Raw genomic sequence first — 26814 nt, forward strand, 5'->3', positions numbered from 1 at the left:
TATAAATGTCAAACAATATTTCTTGTTAATGGTAGTCGACCAACTATAACAAATGTATAATATTACCATTGCTTACTGATTAATTATTGATTACTGAAAGTAAATGAAATTAAAAATTAAGTGGTGCCACTTCCTTTAAAATATGGTGAATGTCAAAACATTTCAAATAGATGATTTCTTTCTAGGGCTTCAACAGTGAACAGTCCTGATTAGGTGATGTCAACAATATGAAGGAAGACATCAAAGAACACAAAAATTGTAATGACGGAGGCCAACAATGAGTTTTCTGAGATACCTTCTGTATGTACATATACTAACATAGGTTTGCCATGAGTTTGACAACTTCTTGGTCTTTCTTTTTTAATTCCACTAAACTTGGGAGATTTATAAGGGGAGGAAGTTCATCAAATCATGTTAACGAATCTGCCATGGTATTAATACAAATGGTAGGTATAGAATGTTGGTGGTGAATTCACTGAAATAGCTGAGGTGTTTACTTCTTCAAGGTTCAGTAGAGTCTGGTTTCTGTAAAAGTGGCAGATGCAAAATATTTTGCACTTCGCCATCACGTCAGCTTAATTGCTTCTTAGATTGCAACTAATTCATAATCCTATGTTCAGTAATTATTTTGTGATTCTGATAATGTCCATGAAAAAAATCCTAGGTGATTCTATATTATTACAAAATATAAATCCCAAAAATTTTCTTCGGGTTCAACCTAGTGACCCAGTTGTTTGTAGGAACCATGTAAACTGAAGCATTTCTGTGCAATGCAGTTGTAGTTCTGATTGGGTATAGATGACCTGGAAAATGTTGGTAGTGAGTGAAATGCCTTGTGTAGCTGTCACACAAATTACCCCTTTCTGCTCGTAGCTAGCTTTAGCAGCTTCGAGTCTTTTTTGTTGAGCCCCTGCTGAGACCCAGAGACTTCATGCTAGGTCGGGGTTCTTGGAATGGTGGGGGCGTTACTGCCCATCGCAATCTTCGAGACTCGAGACCCAGACTTATATAGGCATATCTTTATAGATATAAATCTGCTTATGTAGTAAATTACAGGGTTGCAGGTTGATGTTACCTGCAGGTTGCAAGCTCGTCGGCTCCAGCTTAGTGAATACTGAAATACTGAATAGTGCCTAACTGCCTACTGCCTAGTGCAGTAGTGCCTAGTGCCCGTAAACGGAAGGCAGAACCGTAGCTGTAGCACTGGCGATGCCTAGTGGAAAGTTTAGTTTACTATACAACCAAAAGGAAACATTTCCTTTGAAAATCAAAGTATATTAGGAAATTAATTGTTAAATTTACTCAAATGTACATGGTCCAAAATCCATATAAGCTTGAAATACGCTTTAGGAATTCTAACAAATAATTTTCTTAACTCTCACAAATCTCATGAAACCCCACTTGAATTTAGCGGCATAATTATGTATGGTAAGTCGTGGTAAAGCCGTTTTCAAAATCGGCGTATCTTAACGGGCGAGCTGATTCATTGCTATAGATCAAAAAGCGAACTGGTACAAGTAGTGTACCGTTCAAATAACAGACTTAGTGACAAAGCGGCTGGTTGTACGAAAACTTTAACTTTCCTCCACGAGTTTACCGTGGCACCTACCGTGAAATCTTGTTGAGAACGGTGGAAACATTACTACTAAATTGTTTTTAAAAAACTGTTTGTTAAAAAAATTTCAACCTACTTACCAACGATCAAAGGACCAGAAGTGCAACATGAAGATACGCTAACAATCCTTTTTTTTAATCTCGAACTTAACTAGGTGTATGTTCGTATTATACGAAAATGGATTTTAACAATTGTCGTGCAACAAAGGTACGTTGAAAATAAATTTACTGTTTTTTAGTAGTTATTAATATATTTAGGCATTATTGCTAGGAGTTGTTACAAGATCAAGGTATAAATTTAACAGAATTATGAATCTAAAGATTAAAACTAAAACTAAGGCTAAGAGGCATAAATCTCCACAGAAAGTTGACATTAATTTAATCTTATTGCTTAATTTAACGACAATTATCCAATCTCTATCTAATGCCAGAGATACTTAATTACAGATAATAAATAGTACTAATAATATATACAATACAAATATGTATCTGATAACAAAAAATAAATATTACTTAATATACATATAACAATTAATTCTAACAAGAAAAAAAGTTAAAATAATAAAAACAATGATTAGAAATATAGCAAGTCATATTAGTATATCTAATAACAATCTAAATATTCTGTAAACAGGAAAATGAAGTCTTTTTGTGGTTTCTATCACAGATTTATCTATCTAATTTATAAATCTGAGTAGAATCATCATTCACAAAAAGTGAATCTACATAATCACGCCACCTTCAGAATTTCTGTGGAAAATGAAGACGTCAAATATATATATATACTTGGCCTATATTGTAATTCTTTAAATCATAAAGGATGTGTCCCTCTCTTAAAGAATCAAATTTCCTGCAATTTAACAAACTTACAGACATTTTGTTCGCATAAATTTATTGTTTTGTAAGAATAGTCGAAAATTCAGGGTTTCTTCATTGTTTTAATGTAAAGTTATAATGCGTTTTGCCATCCTTTGTTTTCAATGATGTCTACCTTCAGTACGCCTGATAGCAAATTTTCAACAACTCGAAGCTTTCTTGACGCAAGCACTGCTTCTTGACTGTAGTAAAAGCCAAATTCTTCGATTTAGTTCAACACTTTCTTTGACCCGTTTGGCCACTAGAGGGAATGACAAAAGAAAATGAAATTTAATATAAAAGTCACATGTAATAAGCAAAACTGTTTATTAAAAAAAAAATTAATCCAAACCTTTTCGGCAAACAATTCAAAATTCCTGTGGCATTAGATATATGATTCCTGACCAAGTTTGAGAAAGAGACATACATGTAAGAGTTGAGCACGGGGGACATCGTCGGAAGTATTTCACATCTTATTCGGTTTCGCTGATATCGGCATCGAATCGGTGACTCGCTGAAGCGAATAGAATACAATAGCTAATTATACAAGGCGGCGACTTCCATATCTCCGACTCTTCCAGATCGACGATACAAACACAGATCAGCGATGGAGTACTTCCTCACCACATACAGCAAGGATTATAAATGGCCCGTTCCTTTTTCTGGCGTGAAGTAAGTCAACGAGTCATATGGGACTTTAGTAAATTTGAATTTAACAGAAGCATAACTTATGTTATCAATTTTTTTTTTTTAAATTGCTATGCACCATAGTATTTCAACAATAAATAGCATATCGCCAAATGCACGTGCACTCTCGTCTGAAGAAATTATTGACGATTTGAAATCAATAGTCAAAGTTCAACGGAATACATAACGTACAAAGAAATTGTTACACTATGGAAACTGAATTTTACAGTAAAGTAAAATCTAAATAGTTGTAGCATAAAATATGTCGTATAAATGAAATTATTTTATTTGTAAAAACTGCCATTTTATCATTTAAAGTATGAAATTATACAATGCAAGAAAAGGTTTTTTATGTATATACTAATGTATTTAAACAGGAAAATTGCATAAATTAAATTTTTATTCCAATAATCTTTAAATTAATTTACCACTTTTAAAAGCTTTATTGATAAAATATATATTTTCACAATTACAATTTAATTGGTATATATTTAGATATTTTACCTTACCTTTTGTTCATATAAATTTTGTTGCACTATATGTAATAGTAATTTGTTATCGTCATGATAGTTACGAAGGTACAAAAACGGGGCATCTATGGTTTAAAAGGCCTGTAATATTTCATGCTTAGAATTATTTACGTATATTTTCGCTCCCTCTAAACATCGATTTATTTTTATTTATTTATTTTTGTCACGCTCCGAATCACAAGTACCCTTGAAAATGATATAAGTTTTGATGAACCGCTTGTTAATATCAGATTGAAAAACGAATCAAGGCTGTATTTTATTATTATTTGGAGATAGTGAGATGAGGACTGGCGTGACGTAATTTTAGAAAAATATATTCTGTATCGTGCCAACGTTTCGATCTTTATATCGATCATCTTCAGGGCCTGGGATTTATAAACATTGTTTAAATATACATGTAAAATGTGAAAAAATGAATTTATACAATGATATAAATTTTAGGCTCAATCAAAGTATTTGTACTTAGTGTTTGTTTTCTATGTAGATGTGTCATTACTGTGTGTTATCTCTCTGGCACTCTCAATGCGACACATAGTAATGACACATCGACACAGAAAAGAAATTCTTTGATTGAGTCTAAAATTTATATCATTGTATAAATTCATTTTTTCACATTTTACATGAATTTATATAAATAATATTATATAAGATAATTTAAACAATGTTTATACATCCCAGGCCCTGAAGATGATCTCAATAAAGATCAAAACGTTGGCACGATAAAGAAAATGTTTTTCTAAATCTACATCGCACCAGACCGCATCTCACGATCTCCACATAATCATTAATCAACGGTCACTAAATACCACATACTGTATTTTATGAAAATAAATAATAACACTCCGTTTTTTAAGAAAGCAACATTATGTCGTACGTCAATAGTAAAACGAGTGAAAGTTAAGAAATTATTAGATATTTATATAAAATTAATAAAAGGATGGGCTGTAAACCGAGTAATAGATAAATAGCAAAAGATAAATGTAACTCCTTTCCCCGGCTAGATAATTCAACATACATATACGTACATTATTATAAAAACAAATACTAAGTGATAGAAATTATAAATATGTGGTGAGTTTGTCCATTCACTTTTTTTCAAAGGACGTTAAATGCTTTGACTAGCAAATTAATATAAATAATAAAGATCGGGTATGTTGTTTCAATTTTTTCAAAACCCTTTGACCTTCAAGGTTCAAAACCTTTGAAAAAAGTATTAAGTAATACTGACATGTAAATGTTTCATAACCAGATACTTCACTTTTAATATGCCCTAATCATTTATTTGTTTAAACCAATGTATGACCACTTTACTCACGAATAATCTGCATCTCGTTATTGTCTGGATGAAAAAAAAGCCAAGTATTCGACAATTCAAATTCAAGATATCTTTGCGATTGCTTTGCCCTAATGATGACCTTAAAATAGATCGAAAGCCTGGCAGATAACAATAGAATTTTTTTCATCCAGGCCATATCGAGATCCAAATTATTCATAAACCAATTATTTGCACAGACATAGCTTCTTTGTGTAATGTATATCTGTCTGAAGATTTTTTTCTTTTTTTACGTCAAGCTATATATCTCATTGGTCATATTTGTTAAGGTGGAATCCGACGAGCGGGAGCACAGGGGCTCTCTCTCCCTATTTTTTTCTTGTTTTGTTCTTATTTTGGGGATATAGAGCCTATTTTCGAGTACGTGGAAGAAATTACTTTATAAAACTGCACCCTTATTCGAGCTAATACATTTCAGGGAGGACAAACGGCTCGTAAATTTGGAGAAACAGTTACGAGTGCAAACGTCAGGCGGGGGTGACAACGACCCCTGCTGCATAAGGGAGATCCCTCCAATCGAAGCCCTGGAAATACCACCGGCTCAATGTGGAGTCGCCCCGGTCGGGCCCGAATCTAAGTTCGGCCAACCGAATACTTACCTTAGGAAGGTAAATATTTTAAAAATATTAACACTGCAGCTTGCAAATTAATTTTCAATGGATTTTATAAAATATGAGGGGGTTGATTATATTTCGAATGCATTTCAACTTTTGTTTCTTTTTTCCAAGTTGTACAACAAGTATCCATACTTGTACAACATTCTGAGCATAACTCCACCAGAGGAACTCGCAAAAATCGCTTATGCTGATAAATTTCAGACGACGTACAAAGCGGACTACGGCGGAGAAGGTATATTATTTCAAATACGGCTATTCTTGTTAATAATTTTTAGCCAACGGATTATCAGCTGCATTGAAATCAATACGTATTTGTTTAGTAAAATTAATGCATTTCAATACTCTTTTGGTTTTATAATAATAATTATTAGGCTTTGCACCTTTGAAATCGTTTTTGGCCCCCGAAATGCCAGGAGAGATAGATGAAGATTTGCAAAAGGCAGTCGAAATGGATAAATCGTTCCAGTCACACACGACTATCAGGGATACCTTTGGAGAGGTATGTCATCTATTTACAAACAAACAAAAAATGTTTACTATTAAAGAGGCAGAGGAAATGGTGAGACAGACAAAACAATTTCTTCAAGTAAATAGCATGCATTTTTGAACGAACAACAAACAAAATGTCCAAATTAGTCAGAGCAACAGAGGACAAAACCAGACCCGACGATGGTGTCTATTATTCGCTCGTGGTAAACGTTTTTTTTTTTTTTTTTTTTTTTTAACTTTTATACATAGAAATGTTTGTACCTAAGATCTCGACTAGGCATTGGCTACTTTAATGTTAACAAACGTCATAAATTGCGAGTTATTGTGTGGAAAGATGACCAAACTACTAAAATATAAAAACATCAACATTATATATTTAAGAATAAATAGAAGTTTAATTTTTAAAAATATTTGCTTATTTAAACATATTTGATAAACAATAAACTAGTGCAGTACTCGCTTCGGCGGTACATATACATACTAAAATTGGAGCGATACAGAGAAGATTACCATGGCCCCTGAGCAAGGATGACTCGCAAAATCGTGAAGCGTCCACATTTTTTTTTTAACTAGTTCAAAAAAATTACCATTTTCCGTTCGTGGAATAAAATGTCGACTGTATATATAAAAAGTGTTATTCACATTTTTATTTTGTCTTTCTTGTCGTGACCCTCTATCGGAAATAACCGGTAAAAAACTAAATCAGCAAGAATGAAAATTGGGGGATATCTATACCGCTATCAAAATTGGTACTTGAATCTTTTATATCTTCAAAGATATTGTAATAATGTAAACTTGATATATTTCGACTGCACCTCTACCAAGCTGATGACACATTGTTTTGGTTTAGGTCACCCCGACGGAGAGCAGAATCTATACCGATAGCAAGACGGAAGGATGTCAGTGTCCTGCCTCGCAGTCAGTCTGCACTTGTAAGACCCACTCCGAAATTTCTCATCGTGGGCATGCTGCGGGAGAAGATTTTCGAACAAATTTGGATGTGACAGTTTCGCAAGCTCCGCAAATACCGAAGCCTGTGAGCCTTACCAAAATACCAAGGACACCAATCAATCCTAAGAAAGAGGAAGAAGATAAACCACCAGAATACAAAGGTATGTACATATTTCTTAGAAGTTAGGTATGCGACAACAGCCGGCGAAAATCGTCAAACATCTTCTGAGTCATGGCGAATTATTTCTTGCCACTCCCAAAATTAACTTACGATCTGAAAAACCTTATGACAACTCCGTTTATATCATTAGCATAGTTCCTTTTTTAATGATCATGCCAAGCTGCAATTAACATTTTAGTGACCGGGCGATTTTGGTGGTCCTTTGTCATAGGGTGGAGTTGTAGGATGAAGTCCGTGAATATGACTGCTGTCGAGGCAGCGTGAGTAGATAAACTCATTAGCGAGAGAAGGCCCTCGTGCAGCAAGCAGCCATGTTGTATATTGAGAGTCGAGAGACGCTGTAATAGTGTAGTTACTAGTTACTAGTGACAGTAGTGAGTAGTGTGTAGTGTGTACTCAGTACTGTGCTTGCAGTGCAAGGCGCAAGCTCATTGGCTGCAAGGTGAAAGGGGAAACCACCTAGGGACACCTAGTGAATAACTAGTTAACTACAGGTCGTCAGCATCTCTTTCATTTGATTGGCCTGCTGCCTGTCCAAAAATCTGAGCATCAAGCATTAAAATTGCTTCCGGATTGAAAAACACTTAAAAATACAAATAAAAAATTTAAATAGTAGACCCTACTATGCAGTTTCAAAATGCCTGGTGGGAGGCGTTCAGCAGTTGCATATTGAGTCAGCCTAGACACATTTGGTATTGCTGACTGGGATAAATATAGAAGTCACAAGAGCGACCTTCCCCATTGCTCACTGTGCAGTAGTTGCTCTGAACCCAACTTCATAGTTTTATATTTCGCACTATCCCAGACTTCTCATTACATAGAGTGGGTATTTGGCAATTCACAACCAAAATTGTGTCTCTATTATTATTGGTGTTTTTTTTATAAATAAATATAAGCTAATAATATTTGCTGGAAAACCTGCAGGAACTAAAGGCTTAACCCTAACCATCCCTAACTAAACGCTTATATTTATTTTTTAATAACATCATTATGACGTTCCACGGTGCCACACTCAACATCTACTATTATTATAACTAATAAGTACCTTACTTTTAAATTTAAAAAAAAAACTAATTAAAATTATTTTTAAAATGGAATTTAAATATTGTTTAATTTAACACAATGGTTATTAAATTCACTAATTTCGTGGTCCGCTTGACCAATTAATACATTACAATTAATTATGGTTTTTAGTTGAGATGAAAAAAAGTTAATGGCACAAGAGGGATTCGAACCCACGACCTTCAGCTAGATACGCCGCTGCTCTACCACCTGAGCTATCGTGACCTCGATCCACTCGGACATCAACTCCCCATCTCATAAGGTGGGGTTGAGATGGGGAGTTGATGTCCGAGTGGATCGAGGTCACGATAACTCAGGTGGTAGAGCAGCGGCGTATCTAGCCGAAGGTTGTGGGTTCGAATCCCTCTCGTGCCATTAACTTTTTTTCATCTCAACTAAAAACCTTAATTAATTACAATGGTTATTGTCGTTTGCAATGAATTATTTTTTAATCTTCTTCCTTACCTAGCTCAATTTTCTGGTTTTGGTGTATTTCTTAATTCTGGTATTGAAATAAACTTTCATTCAACCAGTTTCTGTGATTATATTCTCCCTCAGTAGATAAGTGGGGTGATTCAACAAAGATCATATGTATTATGAACAACGAGTAGTTTTCATTGCCACTATCACATAACTGTTTATGTACAATTATCTTTCTAAATAAGTGGAGCTTAAACTCAAACACTTGGTTTATCACTGTTTCTTCTACTCCATCTAATATGACTGAACTTACTTATAACCAACGGTCACCAATCACCACACATTACTTATAAATACAATCTTTCCAAATGAACCTGTCTTATTTTATACATGTATGTATTTCAATAATTTGTAGTGTTTTACAAGTCTATCATACATATTGTGCATACTCTACTCAACATTTTCTTTCTTTTTTCAATTGTTACATCAACACCCATTTTAAACTGAATCAGTATCCATACCCTATAACTAAATCACTTACTATGAACTTATAATAAGTAAAAATTGATGAAAAATTGAAATAGTATTCTTTAATTATCAACCAAGAGGAACAATGATTGTGGTCTTGGTTGCCAGAGGAAGAGGTAGGTGGACACATTTTGGTCCTCCAAAAGACCACCCTAGTACCATTTTTACTTTTTCCTTTATTATTCTGAAATGGAAAAAATATTGTAATAGACACAATGTATTATTTTACAATTCTATTCTTTTTTAAATAAACTGTAGTTTTAGAAGGCCAGTAATGTTCTTAGATAATCATGAGGAGAGGAGTGAAAACAGTTCTCATTCACAATTGTCTTCAGGCCCTGGTGAAAGTGGCTGAAATATGACACGCCCGGGCACTGTTCCTCTTTTTCCTCCTTTATTGGAAAAAATGCTTTACTGACATTTTCATTCTTCCACAGGTGGGAAAAACCGTCCGAGGCTTGGCAAGTGGAAGACCGAGTACAAAGACACCATCAGCCGTATGGGAGGCATCATCATTGACAAAAAACTTCTCACGAGGTGGCCCAAGGATGACAGAATGAAGTAAAGGAGAAATGATTTTTAACATAATTTGGAGTTAATTGCAAGAAAGATTGGCCATTTCAATTTTAAAATCACCCATCATTTTGTTATATATATTTTTTCCTTAAAATAAAAACGACGACATGAAAATAAACATATATTTCTGTAGTTATGCACTTAAAGTAATAAAATAAATACCTAATCTAGTATAAAAGTTTAAGTGAAATAAATCTTACAATTTGAAATGTTAATTTCTTATTTATGAGTCAATTTAGATTCTAACAATATGAATCTGAACAAACTAATGAGTGTGGGAAAACTTCTTATAACATTAATCAATGTTTTTACCTTAACAATTGTCTTCATGTATCCCATAACGGATGGTAGATTTTATTGTTACAAAATAGAAACCTCACAAATAGGGTGCAATATAAAAAAGGTGTACTTGTTTAATTACATGGATTGCTTAAAAGGTTTCTTCTATCCTCTTATGTCAATTTTCTAAACAATGAATTTACACTCAATTTATCATTTGACCAACTTATGCAAACGAATCTCATTTATTTACTTACTATATGTATGGTTGTTTTATAAAGAAATTACAAACTAATTTTACTTTTTAAATGTCAAAACATTTTTTTAAACAATATATTTATTTTTAACAAAGATCAGAATAACAATAATAAAAAGGCATAAGCAAATGTTTTTTTCAATATTCCTAAGAATTTAGAATAGAATTTTTAATTCCTATTTTTATCTAAGGTCTTGGTTGAGATGAAAAGAATAATCAATTGAAGTAATTAATATGGCCGGCCTATTATGCCCACTAAACATATGGATTAATTTAATAATTTAAGAACTAATCACTTTGCCAAGTGCTCCCCGTGGCCACTTCATAAGTCACTGAGAATCAAATTACATGACATTTGAAAAATGGCAAAAAGAGGGCAAATTACAAAAAGTTGTAGGTTAAGGTGAGGAGTTGGTGTCCAAGTAGATCGAAGTCACGATAGCTCAATTGGTTAGAGCAATAGTATATTTAGACAAAGGTCGTGGGTTCGAATCCCACTCATGACGCTAACTTTTTCATTCCAACCAAAACATTAGATATAAAGAATAATTAATTGAAATAATACATTGAATTATGATCGTTAAACATATTTAGATTCCTAAGAATGATAAATGAAATATTTTGCTGCTTCAAATCATATAATCACTAATCCACCATAAATAAATAAACTAAATCCATCTCTCAAAACACAATATAATTGGTTAAAACAAGATATGAAATATAAAAAAATTACTCTTAAAATTATTTATAATTGACAAAAAAAGCATTGTTTAAATTATTGAATAAAGTTGAAAATGTATTGTTTTTATCTTAATTGTAACCAGCTGTAACGATCATAATAAAAACTTACTTTTTCGGGGGAGGGGTAAATTAAAAATATAAATGACAAATTAAATCAGTTGTATGTATTTTAATGAAACTAAGAAAGTAAAGCAAGAACATCACAATATCCAAAAGTTGTTTTCACTAATATTGTAACATTTTGTAACAATAATAAAAAAATAATAATTTCCTTTACATAATTCAAGAGTGCTAGTTTTGCAATATATTTTAATTTTGTTTTTGACACATTTACCGAGATTTTCAAAGAATACGAAAATTTAAAGCTTAAGAAGCTTGACAAAATAAAAGTAAGATTTAAGTCTAGCATATACTCTGATGATTAAGACTACTACATAATTTTTGTCTTTCTCTTTCAAAAATCGGAAAACAATTATCTTTTACTCTTTCACATTGTACATAAAAGTAAACATTTCTATTAATATATGTAAATACAAAAGTAAGTGCTTGAAGCTAAAAGCAATTTTCCACCACCATGATGACAAAACTTAAAAGGTTTATAACATAATCTCATGTCAAAAGGTGGTTGCTTGTATATGCTGCTGATTACGTTAATTCTTTGCCTTTTCATTGAAATATTTGGCTTCCTCTTGTAAACTAAAAGTTCTTAGCAAATAACACTGAAATGAAATTCCAAAAATGACATTTTTTAAATTATATAATCTCAAATTTGTATTTTCTGGTTAATTGATTAAAGAATGTAACTTTCAAAAAAAGAACAAAAATATATACCAGATACACACAAAATCGGAATGATCGGTTTGTTTCCTCATTCTTACAAATACAATTTCCAGAATCCATTTGGAAAATAAATATGTTATAATAACTGAATAAGAATGATATGTTAATTAAAACAACAATATATATATATGACAAAATAATTATTAAAAGCTTAAAGTAAATCACAAATAGAGCAATTATGCAATTTATGGTTTCATCATTTTCTTTGTTAATTTAACAACTTATGATGTTTTGTGTGATATTTTATCACTATAACACCAATGATTAATAATGTGATTAATATTATTACTTTATATAATAAAAATTAAAATATCTATAATTTGAATTGGTATATTTATAATTAAATTTTCTATTACAATTATGGAAAATATTTAGTTTTTATAAATATATGTAATATATATAATATATATATTACATATAAGTTTTATAAATATATAAACTTATATGTAATATATGGTATATATAAGCGCCTTAAACCTTCAACCCAAATCAAAGCTTTCTTCCCCTATACATAAAAATGAATCTAGTAAATAGTAGTTTGGAAGAAAAAAAAAGATTAAATAATGTTTTAGATTATCAGTCATTTTTGGTTTTCTTGATATAAAAGTCTGATTGATTTCAAGCATTGATAAGATGTTCTATTGATTCCTGTAATTAGGCCAAAGATTTTATTTCGACAGATAATCCAAACATGGTTTACGGGTTTTCTCTGTGGTACATCCTTTTTCTTACTCACAATCGCAAAAGTGAAATGAAAGATACTTTGAGCTGTCTGGTCGATTTTCTTTACCATTCCTATTGTAAATATAAAAAAAAATTACTGCTCTTCATCACCGAGTTCGTGCTTAACTTTAGAGAAGTCAAAATCTTCTCCTGTTCCTCTCTTGAAGATGTCAAGAACATCAAGGCATGTAGTTTCAAAATGAGTCGTGGCATCGTATGACTGCGAAATGAATATTTGTGATTCTTTACCATCGTCGGTTGGTTCATAATAATCAGATATCGAGACAAATTTTTCTGTGATCGGCCCAAGAAGGCTGAGGCCTGGTTTTATTTCAGCTTCGGGGTTATCAGTCTCCACGGTTGTCGACACCATGGCGATGAACCAACCCTTCGCAGCAACCTGGTGTGTATAAGATACTTGAGAGACGTAGATATCGGACTTCCGGTTGACCTGCTTCTGTGGAATTATGATCTGAGTCGAAAGCGCATCTTTGGTGTTCGGGATCGGATGATCCATGAGACAGATGCAACGTATGACTTGTCCCGTCTTTTTGACCCTGTCTTTGACATATGAAGGGTCACAATATACCTGTTTACATTTGGCCACCTCTGAGCCCGATCTGATACCTACAGCAACTCCATTCTCGAGAACAATCTCGTCGACCGGTTTGTCGAGCATGTATGTCCCTCCATATATAGCAGAGAGACGTGCAAAGCCTTGAGGAAGCTCGCCGAGACCATACATCGGGTAGAGATAAGGGGACTTGCCATAGCGGGCTAGTGAATCGCTGTAAAGTTTAATCCTCCTAATAGTGTTAATGGCAGGGTCATTGAAATACTCGTCATCCCTGTAGAGGGCTAAAGCGTGGCCGGTTATATCTTGAGTGTTCTTCTCGAGGCTGAATTTAGAATACAATTGCAGGGTCGTGGATGTATGCGGGTCGAAATCCTTCCAAGTCTTGGGATCGTCTTCTTTCAAGTCCTGGACGTAGACCAGGAAATTTCTAAACCGTCTCTTCTCAAACATGCCCATCAAATCCGATGCCAGAGCTTCACGTTGGTCCACCGGCACTTTAGATATTTTACCACCCTTGTACACGTAGCTGCCTTCAACGGACTTGAACTCGAGATACCTCGTCACTCCTGTATGAATCAACAACTTGACCAACAGCCCGTTGGCCATCAGGAATTTCGGTATCAGATCTACGTTCCAGTCCCTTCCACGCCCGTACGAATCGTCCGGGCCGGGGACTCCGTACCTCGAAAATAACTCCTCCAAAGGCGTTATCGAAGCGCAGTCACCTCCGTAATACTGATTTCTATCTACATGCAACACTTTCTTACCGGAGACGGACAGCATTCCGCTCAATATGCATTCTTTGAGGCCAGTGCCCAAAACGATAGCGTCATATTCCTCATCCATCTCTTCGCTTCTTTACGAACGATCGAACCAAACGGAAGTCGACTGAACGCCCTTTGATTTGGAAATACTGTTTAAAATACGGCTCTTGACTTTTATGTAACAAAAAATCTCCCTTTTTCCACTCGACTCACTCACAAAAAAACGTAGGTCAATTTTCTCCTCCAGGGTCTGCCAACTCACTCTTTCCCCCAGTCCAATTTCCCCTCGGAGAATTACGATCAATCAATACCGATATCACAATTTTCTCAAACTCCCTCGAATCACCATTTTTAATAGATACAAATAAATTCTCGGATATCGTCTGTGTGTAATTTTAAATTGTACCATTCCAATCCAACCGGATCTTCAGAATCGTAAGAGCCACAACTCACTCAACGACGAGCATTAAAAGGCGTATAACCAAAAAATTGAGACCATGTAATATTAAACCGTCTATTTTACTCGAGTCAAAACTTTTTAAATCACTGTGGTCATTTTTAAGGATAAAAAGTGGTAAATAGAGGAAAGGACGAAACAGATGTTTTTGGTTATTGTTCCCTAGAATGCGCGATAAAACTCCTTCCCACTTTCCAGTATTTGCCTGCGTGTGACCTGGACTGGTTGGAAACGATGACTGATCTCGAACTTTTCTCATTATTTTGTATGTTTACCGTACGCTTTCCATCGCCGAATTGAAACTTTACAACTAGAGTCCTCGTCTTAGTTTTTTTAATATTCACCTTCCGGCATGTGATTAATTAAACGTTTTAATACAACTTCGGCGGTTAGAGTTAAGGGGGGCAAAGTGCTGAAATCGAGAAAGATCCTTATGGTAAGTAGTAAATTTTGAAACTACTTGTAAAATGTGCTCTGTCCAATATGAAGAGAGACCAGTCCTGTTTCAAACAACGCCTTGCCGTTCAACGGCCCAGTTTTATTTCACGTCAAATAACATTTGTGCCAAGAAAAATTGTAATAATGAAAATATAACTTTTATAATGGTTTTCTTTATCCTTCAGATAAATTCAATGGAGTTAGGAGTAAGCGATAAGATATAAGAACGACTTTTAAAGAGAGTGGTTCAAACTGCAAAATTATGTTTAAAACCATGGTTTTATAACTAACAACACAGGTAGTAAGTTCGGACCGAATGTTATTTCTCACCAGAAAGCTAATACGTACTTAAAAGAAAGGATAATATATTTCGAACAGAAAATAAATTCCAAATAAACAGATTTTGTCAAATTTTTGTATTGCAATACATTTATAGTTATATTGAGAAAAGGTAAATCTTTAAACGTGGTTAATGTATAGCTATTGGTCACACTCTTGCCGTCTCAGCATTTTATTTTATTGTTGTAATAGACACGTGTAGTTTGTAATTTCTAAAGCACTGACTTTGGATTCGCATTAATTATTTAAACCTATTGTGAGTTATTATTCATAGTTTTAAACAAAAACAAAGTTATTGTTCAGGTATACTTGTTCTCTCTGGACTCTTCGGACCACACGCCCATGTCAATCAAAAGTTTTTAAAATGAGTTTTCAATGTCCTGAGGCAGGCGTCAAATACGGCCGAAAGCTTAACAACCGAAAATAATTTTATTTTTTTGATTAATTTTTTTTACCTTAATGGCTTCATCTTCTTTTCTTTCTTCTCGATTCTTCTCCCCATTTTGTACTACTGTTAATCATAATTTTGATCAAATATCAGTTATTGAAATGTTAAGGGAAGTAAGTATTTGGTAAAAAAATTTCATACTGTCATAATTGCTGAACTGGCAATTTTTTTTATACTTGACTTTTATTGGATTAATGATTGTCGTCACAGAGGAGGCAAAATCAATTGAAAAGATAATCAAGAATTGAAACTCTTGAAATATTTTGATGTGGAATCGAGTAAAAAAAAACATGGAATACGAATACTCTGTGTTTATTTGTGTTCGATTGATTGGTCTATCACTATTATTATAATATTTAGAAGGCCGAAAAATATCCTGATCATTTTGACCTTTCACAATTATTTTTCCCACATAGCCAATTGAATTATTATTTATTTCTATAATTCAATTCAAGGTAAAGTTCGATGGACTACAAAATGTTGATAAAACTCATATTTATGATACTGATAATGTTATGATAAATGACATCAGTCAAGTTCACAATGTGGATAGTAGAAGCTTTGGAATAAAATTATATATGTGGTTTTCCTTTCTATCGATGTTCAGTGCAATCGGTTCGTTAAAAATGATTTTAAATGCTTCTTAGCCATATTTTTGATTGGTTTTTGACTCAATTTAATTTTTTTGTACATTTGTATGTATCAGTAGTATTTCTCTTTATTTATTTTTCAACCATGGCAAACAATAGCAATAGTTGGTGGTTTTTGCGAATGCAGGCAGAGGTTCTGTTCTAAGTAATAATAATAATTACAATTAATTAAGGTTTTTAGATGAGATAAAAAAGTCAATGGCATGAGCGGGATTCGAACTCGGACACCAACTTCCCATCTCAACGGCACCTTTTGAATTTTCCCTCCTTTTTGCCATTTTTTAAATGTGTAATCGGTAACTTCCCATCTCCGAGAATCCAATCCGATTACACGACATTTGAAAAATGGCAAAAAGGGGGAAAATTCAAAAGGTGCGGTTGAGTTGGGAAGTTGGTGTCCGAGTGGATCGAGGTCACGATAGCTCAAGTGGTAGAGCAGCGGCGTATCAAGCCGAAGATCGTGGGTTCGAATCCCGCTCGTGCCATTGACTTTTTTCTCTCAACTAAAAATCTTAATTAATTGTAATATATTAATTGGTCAAGCGGACCACGAAATTAGTGAATTTAATAATAATAAATTTGTTAATTCAGTAACAAAAGAAATTTGTGCGAAGCAAAGTACGTGAATATTTGACAGCGTGGTAAAACTGCTGCCGGAGGTTGAAGAGCCGGCATACAGTATTACCATGCGTTATAATGTGCACGCGCTTTTGTGTGTGTGTATGTATGTGTGTGTGTGTGAATTTAATTGGAAGAAATAAAGGGGTGTAGTAAAAATGAAAATAATAACGCCAACCATGATGCGCGGATCAGTTAAGCCTGAGAGTTGAGCAGTTAACATTAAGGAATTCAATTAGTTGGGTTCTGATATGCTTTTTGGTCCTGTATGGCTTTCTTCTCTCTCTCAATGTATATATGTACTGATAACGTACAATAAATATTGAGGGCGCAGAGAGACAGATATCTCGTAGAGTATCATTCGTCGGGATTGGCTATTCTTCGTAAACCGTCTTTGCGGCGGTAAAAAAGTAATTCAGGTCTTCAAATTAAAAAACATCGTTTATTAACTTCTTAAAATCCTGAAAGGAGTTATCAAAGCCGAAGCTAGACACCCTTCTCCAAAGATTCTTTACTCCATTAAAATCAAAGGTCTGGCCCCACTTGCCTCTACTTTCCAACTAACAAGTGTCGTATTCAAAATCCACTTCTAACTCATCAATGGACAATGACTAACTCTATCTGGCTAGTTGCTATCCTTTCGTACCACCTAGTTTGCAAACATACCCAGAGGACTTTCCGCCCTGTAGCAGCTACTATCCTCTGGCTTCACCATTTAGTCTTTCTTGAGCTTCCTTTATAGGGGATTCTCGAGCGACCATAGAAGACACGAAATGTGCTGTTTTGAATTTTACATATCCTCATTCTAATTGTTCAATACAGTTAACACAGTTAATCTTTACGCAATTAATTTTAGGTAGTAATACAACTAATTAGCTATAAAAAGTCTTCTCCCGAAGCATATAAATTGCAGCTTTTTTGAGGATTCTTTATTGCTCGAAACCTTTGAAACATCACAATTAATTAAGGTTTTTAGTTGAGATAAAAAAGTCAATGGCACGAGCGGGATTTGAAGGTGGGGTTGAGATGGGAAGTTAGTGTCCGAGTCAAGATAGCTCAAGTGGTAGAGCAGCGGCGTATCTAGCCGAAGATCGTGGGTTCGAATCCCGCTCGTGCCATTGACTTTTTATCCCAACTAAAAACCTTAATTAATTGTAATATATAGTCAAGCGGACCACGAAATTAGTGAATCTTTGAAACATCGTTCGCTTTCGTATTTGCTACTTATTTTCAGACGTGCGAATCTAAAGCGCTCTGTTTATTTCTAGAAGGTTAGAAGTCAATCTTATCAACTCGATTGACTGGTAATTACTATATGTAAATGTCTCAAGTTAGCTGAATGCTAGTTAACATTTATAATCGATTTCTGTCCTTTGGAATTATTTGCCTTTCAGTTATGAAAAGAAAAGTGGAAGTATTTAACAAACAGAGTATGTAAATAAACCGAGTAAATATTAGTTATAAAGTGTATTTTAAATCAATTTGCCAATCTTGATTTTATGTAAACTAATCGTTTACATATTTGAGTTTGTTTAAATCAATTTCCCTCTCACCCTCTCATCTCTTCGTGTGAACGTACCGCTGAACCTGACAGGACAAATGACTTTTCTTTCGAATTACATTTAATCAGGTCTGAAAGGTCACTGTGTCAGACATCACTATTCCGTTTTTATCCACGAAACAAATATAAGAATTGTCAATTGAATAATATTAATACGAACTTTGACGTATTGAACCCAGTTATTCAGAAAGCTGTGCAGTTTGTACAATTTGCATATGCAAAAAGTAGTTATTTCGACTTATTTTTTGAATTAATACAGCAAAAAGAAACTTATAAAGTATCGAGACCGTAGCAAATAACTTAATGAGGGCTATCATGTTGATGGGGAGAGTGCAAGAGTTGGCAATTAAAAGTCCTTATATGCGTACAATTATATAAATAAATTAAAAAATCCTAAGAAAAAGGGCTGAATGTTTAATCTGAGTTTCAGTTTTTTATTCGTAGTGAGTGTTTATGTAACGTAAAGAAATAGTCAAGGATGGAAATTATTGGTAATCTAGTCGTTGACACTTAAACAATGCTTTCGTCTGGTTGAAATATTGGAAGAAAAAGCTTGTAAGGGGGGGAGGCCTTCATCACGCATTATTGAAAAGCAATTCCTCCGCATTGACCTCCATAATTGGTAATTAAGATACTTATCCGATTCACCATCTTCCAACTATGTCACAACTAAAATATGCATTTAAAATGTTTCTACCACTGAGGTAGTGCATTTAGTTTTATTTATTTAGTATAACGTTCTGTTGAAGTAGTCCATGCGATGACTCAAATTTTACAAGAGTTATAAAAGATATGCAGTTTGTGGGCATCAATAGTTAAAATAAATCGGCATTTGGACATTTGATTTAGGTTTTTCTCTTAAGAAGAAGAAAAAATCACAAAGAAACCAAGAATTTTTTTAAATTCATACTTACGGTGGCGTTGGCTTTTTATCGGGTCCGCCTATTTTCACTCGTCGCTTTAGGTTAACGACTTCTACCGAATATGACGGCTATCAGATACTATTCTCAATCCAGGCCCACAACGTTAATAAATAGCAGGTCACCGGTGTATTTCACAAATTGATGTTTGTTTTCAATAACTCGTCTTAGAGCACAGCCCATTTCTCAGTGACTTGAATACATTTAAAAAAAATTGCTGTCATTTATTATTTTTATGTCATTTATTACACTCATTTATCATTTTTCACATTTCATGTATTATTTATTTCCTATAATTAAAAGAATGGAATGGAATATATTTTTTGTTGGGTTAATAGTAATACATTAGTATATAATAATACTAGGTCTTTACAAAAGTCGTGCATAAATTAAGTTTGATTTAAATTTCAGTGTAAAATGTAAACATGGAAATTATCATCAAAATATAGGTCATCATTATCAACTACTTTAACCCATCATTCTGCTAGAAGTTGAATTTGGTGGTGATACCAGTTCTTGGCTTTCGAGGCGAAGAACTCACCATCCCAATTAGACACTCTCTCGAGTTTTCGAAGTTCCGGCCTGTCACAAAACGCCATTCCAAAATTCCATTGGCCGGAAAAGACTATTGTCAGACGGTGAGACGTCAGGGATGGTAAGGTGGGTGAAGCAAGATGCTAATACACTTCATTTCTGAACATTTTTCTTAAAAAATAAACGGGAACGATGTGCAGTTGCGTTGTCTTGCTGAAATATCGTTTTATCCACATTGAGCAAAGTAGGGTACTTCTCTTTTAAAATTCCATATACTCTTAACAGTAAAGCACTTCCATCTGGAACCAGCTCACAGGGCAAAACAATTAACATAATCCACCAAACACAAAGCATAATCTTTTTTCCAAATCCACCTTGGTGAACTCTTGGCCTTGCGGAAACCACTGTTTCGGTGGATAGGATTTTTTTTAAATCCATTTTTCATCGCTCGTTACAATTCTCTTTCAAAATCTATCATCTTTTGTATTTTGAAGCAAACTTTTACAGATATCAACTCATTTTTGAGCTTGGGCGGCTGACTAGTCATGAGGATATGTGTACCGTTGCATTTGAAACCTCCGTTTCGGACGATAATGCTCGAGTAGTCGCATACGGATCCTTATTGGCTGACTCGAGTAATTCAGTGTCATCCACCATCTGGGATTTACGCTCACCTTGTAAGCTTGTTGTTCCCAGAATGGAACCGCCTGAACCAAAACGTTACGATGCAATTTCCCCGGCTGCTGACTTCGCACTTGTCCTTTTTTTCCAGTAGTCCCTCAGTAGACCACGAATGACAATTTTTTGTCCCAAAATTTTCGGTGAGATTTATAAAACGAAAGGAAAGGCAGAGTCAATTGGTATGCATAATTAAATAAAGGATTAATCACAGTAAACATATATGCATTGTTTATATCAGAGTCAATAAAGATTAAAATGGAAACTTTAATATCACCAATTAATTAATGCACAAAGACTTGTAATGACCGAATATTTTTTAAATATTTAATTATTTTGACATTTTGGGATAGTACCACGTACTATTGATTTTTTTTTTAAATTTATTTATCATGTTACAACGCTATAAACAATTTTCTAATTTTTAAAAAATTTTTATTACAAAATTATTAGAGTGGAGAAGTAATCTATTAATATACACCTATCATAGTACTGTTTGATGTCTATCCTCAATAGGTACGAAACCGGCCATTGGCACTGGATTTTTTGTAAATGATGGTTCTACACACAGATTTAATTTTTTATTTATTTTATTAATTTATTATGGATTAAATCTGTGAGTGTTCTATCAATTATAAAAAGTGAATCAACATACTCTCCCTATCTTTATTATTTCTATTGTCTTAGATGATTGTCTTATTTACGAACATAATTGTTTTCCTCAGCGAAATACGAACATTAACTATAGAAAATAGATTTTATTTATGCTGTCTTTGCTATCTTACATTAGAGAAAGCGTCTATAAATAAACTTAATGAGAAGTAATTAGTCAGACGTAAATTACCAGTATCATCCGTCAAGCGTTGTGCAAGGAAAAATCAAAATTTTCTGTTCAACTAGAAAATTCAAACATCATTCGGTCTATGTCCTCGGGTGTTCGACATTTTCTAAGTATGTTTATATTCAGTTATACAATTTCCTAAATATTGAAACCGTCAAAATCATTCCTGTTGTTCCATCTCACTAAATACCTTTGTACATAATTAGTGGTAGATACCATTCGGTGCAATATTAGATTGGTCGACACATGAAAAAACATTTCATGAAGGTTGAAACCTCGCGTGTGTCCTGCTGTCTGTAACAATTGTACCCAAGATGCCCCTGATTCTAAAGATTTTTTTCACAAAGCATCGTTTATTATTTATTTCAGATGGTTGAGAATGGCGGATTCGGAGCCACTGCAGAAAGGGCACATGAGGAGCGTGAGTGCTGGAGGGATGACACCCCTTCCGCAAAGGCCCTCAGCCCTTCGCAAGGGTCATCAGAGGGCCTTTTCGCACGGTCAGGTAAATTCTTACGATTGAGCTTTTCTATTTTAGTATCGACATACTTGGCTTTAAAATATCAAAAATAAACTTCGTCAGTTAGCCTGGAATGATTTGTCTTGAAATTAAACTGTAAAATTTGACTTCGGAAAATAATCATTTACTCAAATACAAAAGCTTACACTCTTATTTTGTTGTTTATTTCAAACTATAAGTCTTTTTATCGTTACATTAATTAGCAGACTTATTTTAATATAAACTAAATTAAACGAGATCAGAAATTCGTAAGTTTTAATTAAAATAATTATGATGGATTGAAACATAAATCTTTAAAACACATTATCATGTTGTGAATTTAAAACACACATAAATCATTTTCTGTTAGAATAAATTGTTAGTTCAATTTTAATCTTTCACTATGTAGTGTATGAGAGACAATTGGTTTTAGTTTAATTTAAAGTTGTAGAAAAAGTGTATAGACTGGGAGGGAAGAAATGCCAGACAGACGGATCCCATTTCGCACGACGGACGTTGATTCAGTCTTGTTCTAACGCTGGGAAGAAGATGATCGCGGCCGTCTGGCTTATACTGGGTGAGTGTCTAGTGTTTTGCCCCTCTCAGGCTGAGTAGCTTAGGCAATCCTGTCTTCGTAGAATAGTTTGGGGAATTGACATATCTGTAGATAGGAACCCAAACCTTTGCTGTAAGTTCATGTGTAATTCTGGAACCTGCACTTGACAGGAAGCCCCGTATACCATTATCGTATAATAGACAAGAAATAGAATTCATTTATGTAATTTCGCTAAGGATAATAAAATGTTAGTATAGTAAGTAGTAGTTAATTGTTTCCCAAGGGCCAACCTAACACACTAAATGATTTTCCGGTGTTTTTATGAATTTTATCTTATAATTAAATATGTTTTATAAAAACATAGTTATATACAAAATGCTTGCACCAATACTTTAACCAATTAGCAACTAGACATCTCTTTGCGAATCCAAACACACTTCAGTTGTAACTATATTGGCACTCATGAAACTCCTTTTTCATAGTTGATTTTCAAATGAACTCGTTTGTTATAAGGACATTGCCTCCGTTCAAAAACGAAAAAATTCAAAGCGTAAAGGATGACTGCTAGAAGTGAAAAGGGAAAAGAATAATAGTCAGCACCATAACAATGGGATCCGATAATTTACCCTCAAACCCGATAATGGTCTGGAAAGACATTTCCCTTACTGTCCGGATTACAGATAAATAATAAAGAACAGCAGGAATCCTTATCGTCAGCCTGTTTAGATATCGTTTCCGACTCAAAATAGAAGCGGGTAGTTCGACACTTAGAATTTTGGAAGTGTACGAAATGAGCTATATCAGAATTTTACTGTGATGCTGTTAACGATCAAATATTTGAATAATGCATTTTTTGGCCGATTTGTGTTCGTGATAGTCCGGTGTGAAATATGCCACCTAAAATGGAAATCGGCGTCGTTTAACGTTTATATGTTTGCAAAGAAGGTAAAGAAGAAAAATTAATGATCGAACGGGACCCGAACACACGACCCCCGGCTTATTCCCCAATGCTCTACCACTTGAGCTATCCTGACATCTATCTACGAGACAACAATTCCTCCTCTCAGCCGACTATTATTTTCCCCTTTACTGACAATATTCAAAAATAGCAGCATCATTTATTTGCAATTCGACATTGGATTAGCAACGGGGAAATTTTTGATGTAAGAGTAACCTCATTTTATTAGTTATCAATTTTTCTTTTATTTTTTTTTTCTTTCAATTTTTATTCAAAGAAGGTTGAGAAAAAAAATTAGTGTTACGAGCGGGACTGGAACCCACGACCTCCGGTTTTAGAACCTCGGTGCTCTACCATTTCAGCTATCGTGATTTCGGTCCACGAAACACCAATCCTCCTCTCAACCTTGGAATATTGCAGTAAAAGGAAAAATTTAAATAATAATCGGCCGGGAGAAGGAATTGGAGTCTCGTGGATTAGTCAGGATAGGTCTAGTAGTGATCAGCGGGTGATATATTAGTCTCGGGGGTCGGGGGGTTCGAGTCCCGCTCGTGACACTAATTTTTCTTCACAACCTTCTTTGCATAAAATGGGAAAAATAATAAAAACTGATCAATAATAACAATAATTTTCATTAATTATTCTTTTTATCTAAGCTCTTGGTGTGATGAAAAAGTTAGTGTCAAGAGCGAGATTCGATCCCAAGGCCTTGGGCAATAATTATTGTTAAATCTCCTATTTTCTGATCTCGTTTGATTTTATGAAATAAATCTATTATGTTTAGTGGTCTGATTAACCAAATTACTTCTTTCAATTAATTATTCTTTTTATGTAAGGTCTTGGTTGAAATGAAAAAGCTAGTGTCACGAGCGGGACTCGAACCCCACGACCCCCGACTTATTACCGGCTTTATAAAATAAGTGACAAAATACGAGTATCCCGGTTTTTCTTTATGTTTAACATTTAGCCATTCTACATTTGATTAAAATGGCCTAACTTAATTAAAATACACATTCCTACTATTAAAACGATAACTGAATCTAGTTTTAGCGGGAACTCAAGAGTTCTCGGTATGCTGCTCAGTACTCAGACCCAACCCGTACATATTACGCTAAAATTATGTGCAATGTACGTTTTCATCATGACGTCCTCCCTTCATTCACGCCAGTAAATGCATTCATTCAGAGTAAAAATCATGCATTAAGCTAACTTATGCATTAGCTTAAAACCTCGTTAAGCTAATTGGTCCGAAAGTCTTGTGAATACTCGCTAGTGGACAAGCCGTGTCCAATGTCTTTACATACTTAATTAAATAAATACATTCACACAATCGGATAGTCACCAGGGTTTTGATAATACGCCAGTGACTACTTTGGTGTGTCTGTGAGTATTCGATATTCCATCACAAACATACTCCAATTTTCACGCTAATACATACATTCGCACAAAGTATGAATAGTATTTCAACCGACGTACGAAAGGTACACATAAACGTAAATACATCTGTCTGCTTCAAGTATAGAATCAACTTCTTATATTATTATTGCTTCTTATTCTTTTCTCTACATAGGGATTTTGAGGGCTGGCTTAAAAAGCAAAAATAAATATTATTATTATAATCATTATTGTGCTTTAATTTTTTTTTCATGTCTGCGGGCAGGCAGGCACCTTATTCTGTGCAGCGCTAATTCCTTCCACTCTGTCAATATTTACATTAATCCATATATGTTTAGTAGTCTTAAATGGCCGTATTAATTATTTCATTTAATTATACTTTTTATCTGAAGTCTTGGTTGATATGAAACGAAGGTCGTGGGTTCGAGTCCCGCTCGTGACACTAGCTTTTTCATCTACAAACAGTTTATATTTTCATTTATTTGCTTCTTAGACATATTTAGAAGTATGATTTATCATTGTTTTTATATGAGTCACAATTTCTCTATTTCCTTTTGATACTATTATATCAGTACTTGATTTGATTATAAAAAAAAGGAAAAGAAAGGAATATTATTTTGGATATTTTTACATTAGTGTTTTTCTACGGTCTTGAATAAATGTTAGAAGCCTTACGAAACTGTTTCGTCTAAAAACCCTGAAACATTAGCTATTGGGTTGTCCGGAAAATAATGCAGGATTTTGGTATTAAACAAAAAAAAAGAAACTAGTTACTTTAAAGCAATGTTCTTTAATCAAAATAATTTCCCATACTCTCAATACATTTCTCCCAACGTGTTGGTAACTTATTAATTCCGTCTGAGTAGANGTAATCCTGTAAACGTAAACAGAATATTTTATATAGATTTTTTTTAATGAAAACTTAAAATCCTGCATTATTTTCCGGACAACCCAATAATAAGGTAAAAAACAATTTCATATTTTCTGCTCCTTCCTGGTTGGGTTTCATTGTTGTACAAATGAAATAAGGTATCCGAATCAGAAATCTTTCAAACGTGTTAATTTCCTATGTATTTTGTTTTGTTCATTATAGATTGGGGCAGAAGACGCGGGCTTTGTGAAGGGTCACAGTCGTGTCAGCTCGAGGACGGAGTTCATCCTCCCTCCTGGCCACAGGGAATCGTCGGAACAAGGGCACAAACCCGGTCATGCAAGGCAGTCTTCGAGAACTGAGTCGATTTACACTTTACGACAAAATGCTCCACCATCAAAAATGGACCTTCTCATATCTTTTATACTGCGCAAAAAAACTAAATCCGAATTGGAGACTAGGGCGAGGACTGTCGTACCAAATCATATACTTCCTCCGCGTGTTCGGACCAGTCCCGGTGACAATAAAATAAGGACCACGAAATACACAGTGTTCAATTTTCTCTTTAAGAATCTTATAAAACAATTTCACAGGGTTGCCAATTTATATTTTATTTTTATAGTGTTGTTAAACTGGGTGCCTTCGATAAACGCTTTCGGTAAAGAAATCGCATTGATACCGGTGCTATTTATTCTCGGTGTAACGTGTATTAAAGATCTATTCGAAGATAAAAGAAGATGGGCGAGCGACAAGAGGATAAACAATTCAACGTGCAGAGTCTACAACGGGTGAGTTGTTTATACATTTTTTTTCGGATAATCTGTATTATAATTCAAAATGTAAACGTTATAACAGTCTTGAATTTAGCAAAAATATCTATCAAGGTAGTAACAACCATATGTTGACGCTATTCCTTAATTTTTTTAAAGAAAAACGAACTCGTCAACGGCCTGGTGAAAGTGGTGTACTCACTCTATCATATGAGCTAATAATTGATGTATAAATGGTGTGATTTCTTTGTAGTCTGT

General features: G+C 34.1%; 3 protein-coding genes and 1 non-coding gene across 6 annotated transcripts in view; 3 read left to right on the forward strand and 1 right to left on the reverse strand.

Annotated features, from left to right (window-relative positions):
* The first annotated feature begins 2764 nt into the window (after positions 1-2764).
* On the forward strand, positions 2765-9968 carry LOC106672358. 2 transcript variants are annotated; one of them, XM_014403716.1, is made up of 7 exons: positions 3241-3384; positions 5289-5379; positions 5438-5627; positions 5748-5868; positions 6008-6135; positions 6976-7237; positions 9705-9968. In XM_014403716.1, the coding sequence occupies exons 1-7, from the start codon at positions 3366-3368 to the stop codon at positions 9830-9832; spliced, it is 939 nt and encodes a 312-aa protein (XP_014259202.1). In that variant the 5' UTR covers positions 3241-3365; the 3' UTR covers positions 9833-9968. The 2 variants fall into 2 exon arrangements, with proteins under 2 accessions (XP_014259203.1, XP_014259202.1); XM_014403717.1 differs by lacking the exons at positions 3241-3384; positions 5289-5379 and adding an exon at positions 2765-3141.
* Positions 6578-6688, forward strand: LOC112127421. The gene has a single exon (XR_002910560.1). It is a non-coding gene; the product is annotated as a U6 spliceosomal RNA (small nuclear RNA).
* Positions 9969-11261: 1293 nt separating the features above from the next.
* LOC106672357 (rab GDP dissociation inhibitor alpha) lies at positions 11262-14478 on the reverse strand. Its single transcript, XM_014403715.2, has one exon. The coding sequence runs from the start codon at positions 14103-14105 to the stop codon at positions 12777-12779; it is 1329 nt and encodes a 442-aa protein (XP_014259201.1). The 5' UTR covers positions 14106-14478; the 3' UTR covers positions 11262-12776.
* Positions 14479-14680: 202 nt separating this feature from the next.
* LOC106672356 (probable phospholipid-transporting ATPase VD) overlaps positions 14681-26814 on the forward strand; it is a 31123-nt gene continuing 18989 nt past the window's right edge. The window contains exons 1-3 of one of the 2 annotated variants that reach the window (XM_014403713.2): positions 14681-14916; positions 21877-22012; positions 26009-26574. In XM_014403713.2, coding sequence (XP_014259199.1) covers positions 21887-22012; positions 26009-26574 — 692 coding nt within the window. In that variant the 5' untranslated portion in view covers positions 14681-14916; positions 21877-21886. Of the gene's footprint in view, positions 14917-21876; positions 22013-22501; positions 22584-26008; positions 26575-26814 lie in introns of those variants that run through there. The other variant, XM_024228379.1, reaches the window with a different exon arrangement.

Source organism: Cimex lectularius, unplaced genomic scaffold (genome assembly GCF_000648675.2).
Source record: "Cimex lectularius strain Harlan isolate CLEC.00 unplaced genomic scaffold, Clec_2.1 scaffold222, whole genome shotgun sequence".
Classification (NCBI taxonomy): domain Eukaryota; kingdom Metazoa; phylum Arthropoda; class Insecta; order Hemiptera; family Cimicidae; genus Cimex; species Cimex lectularius.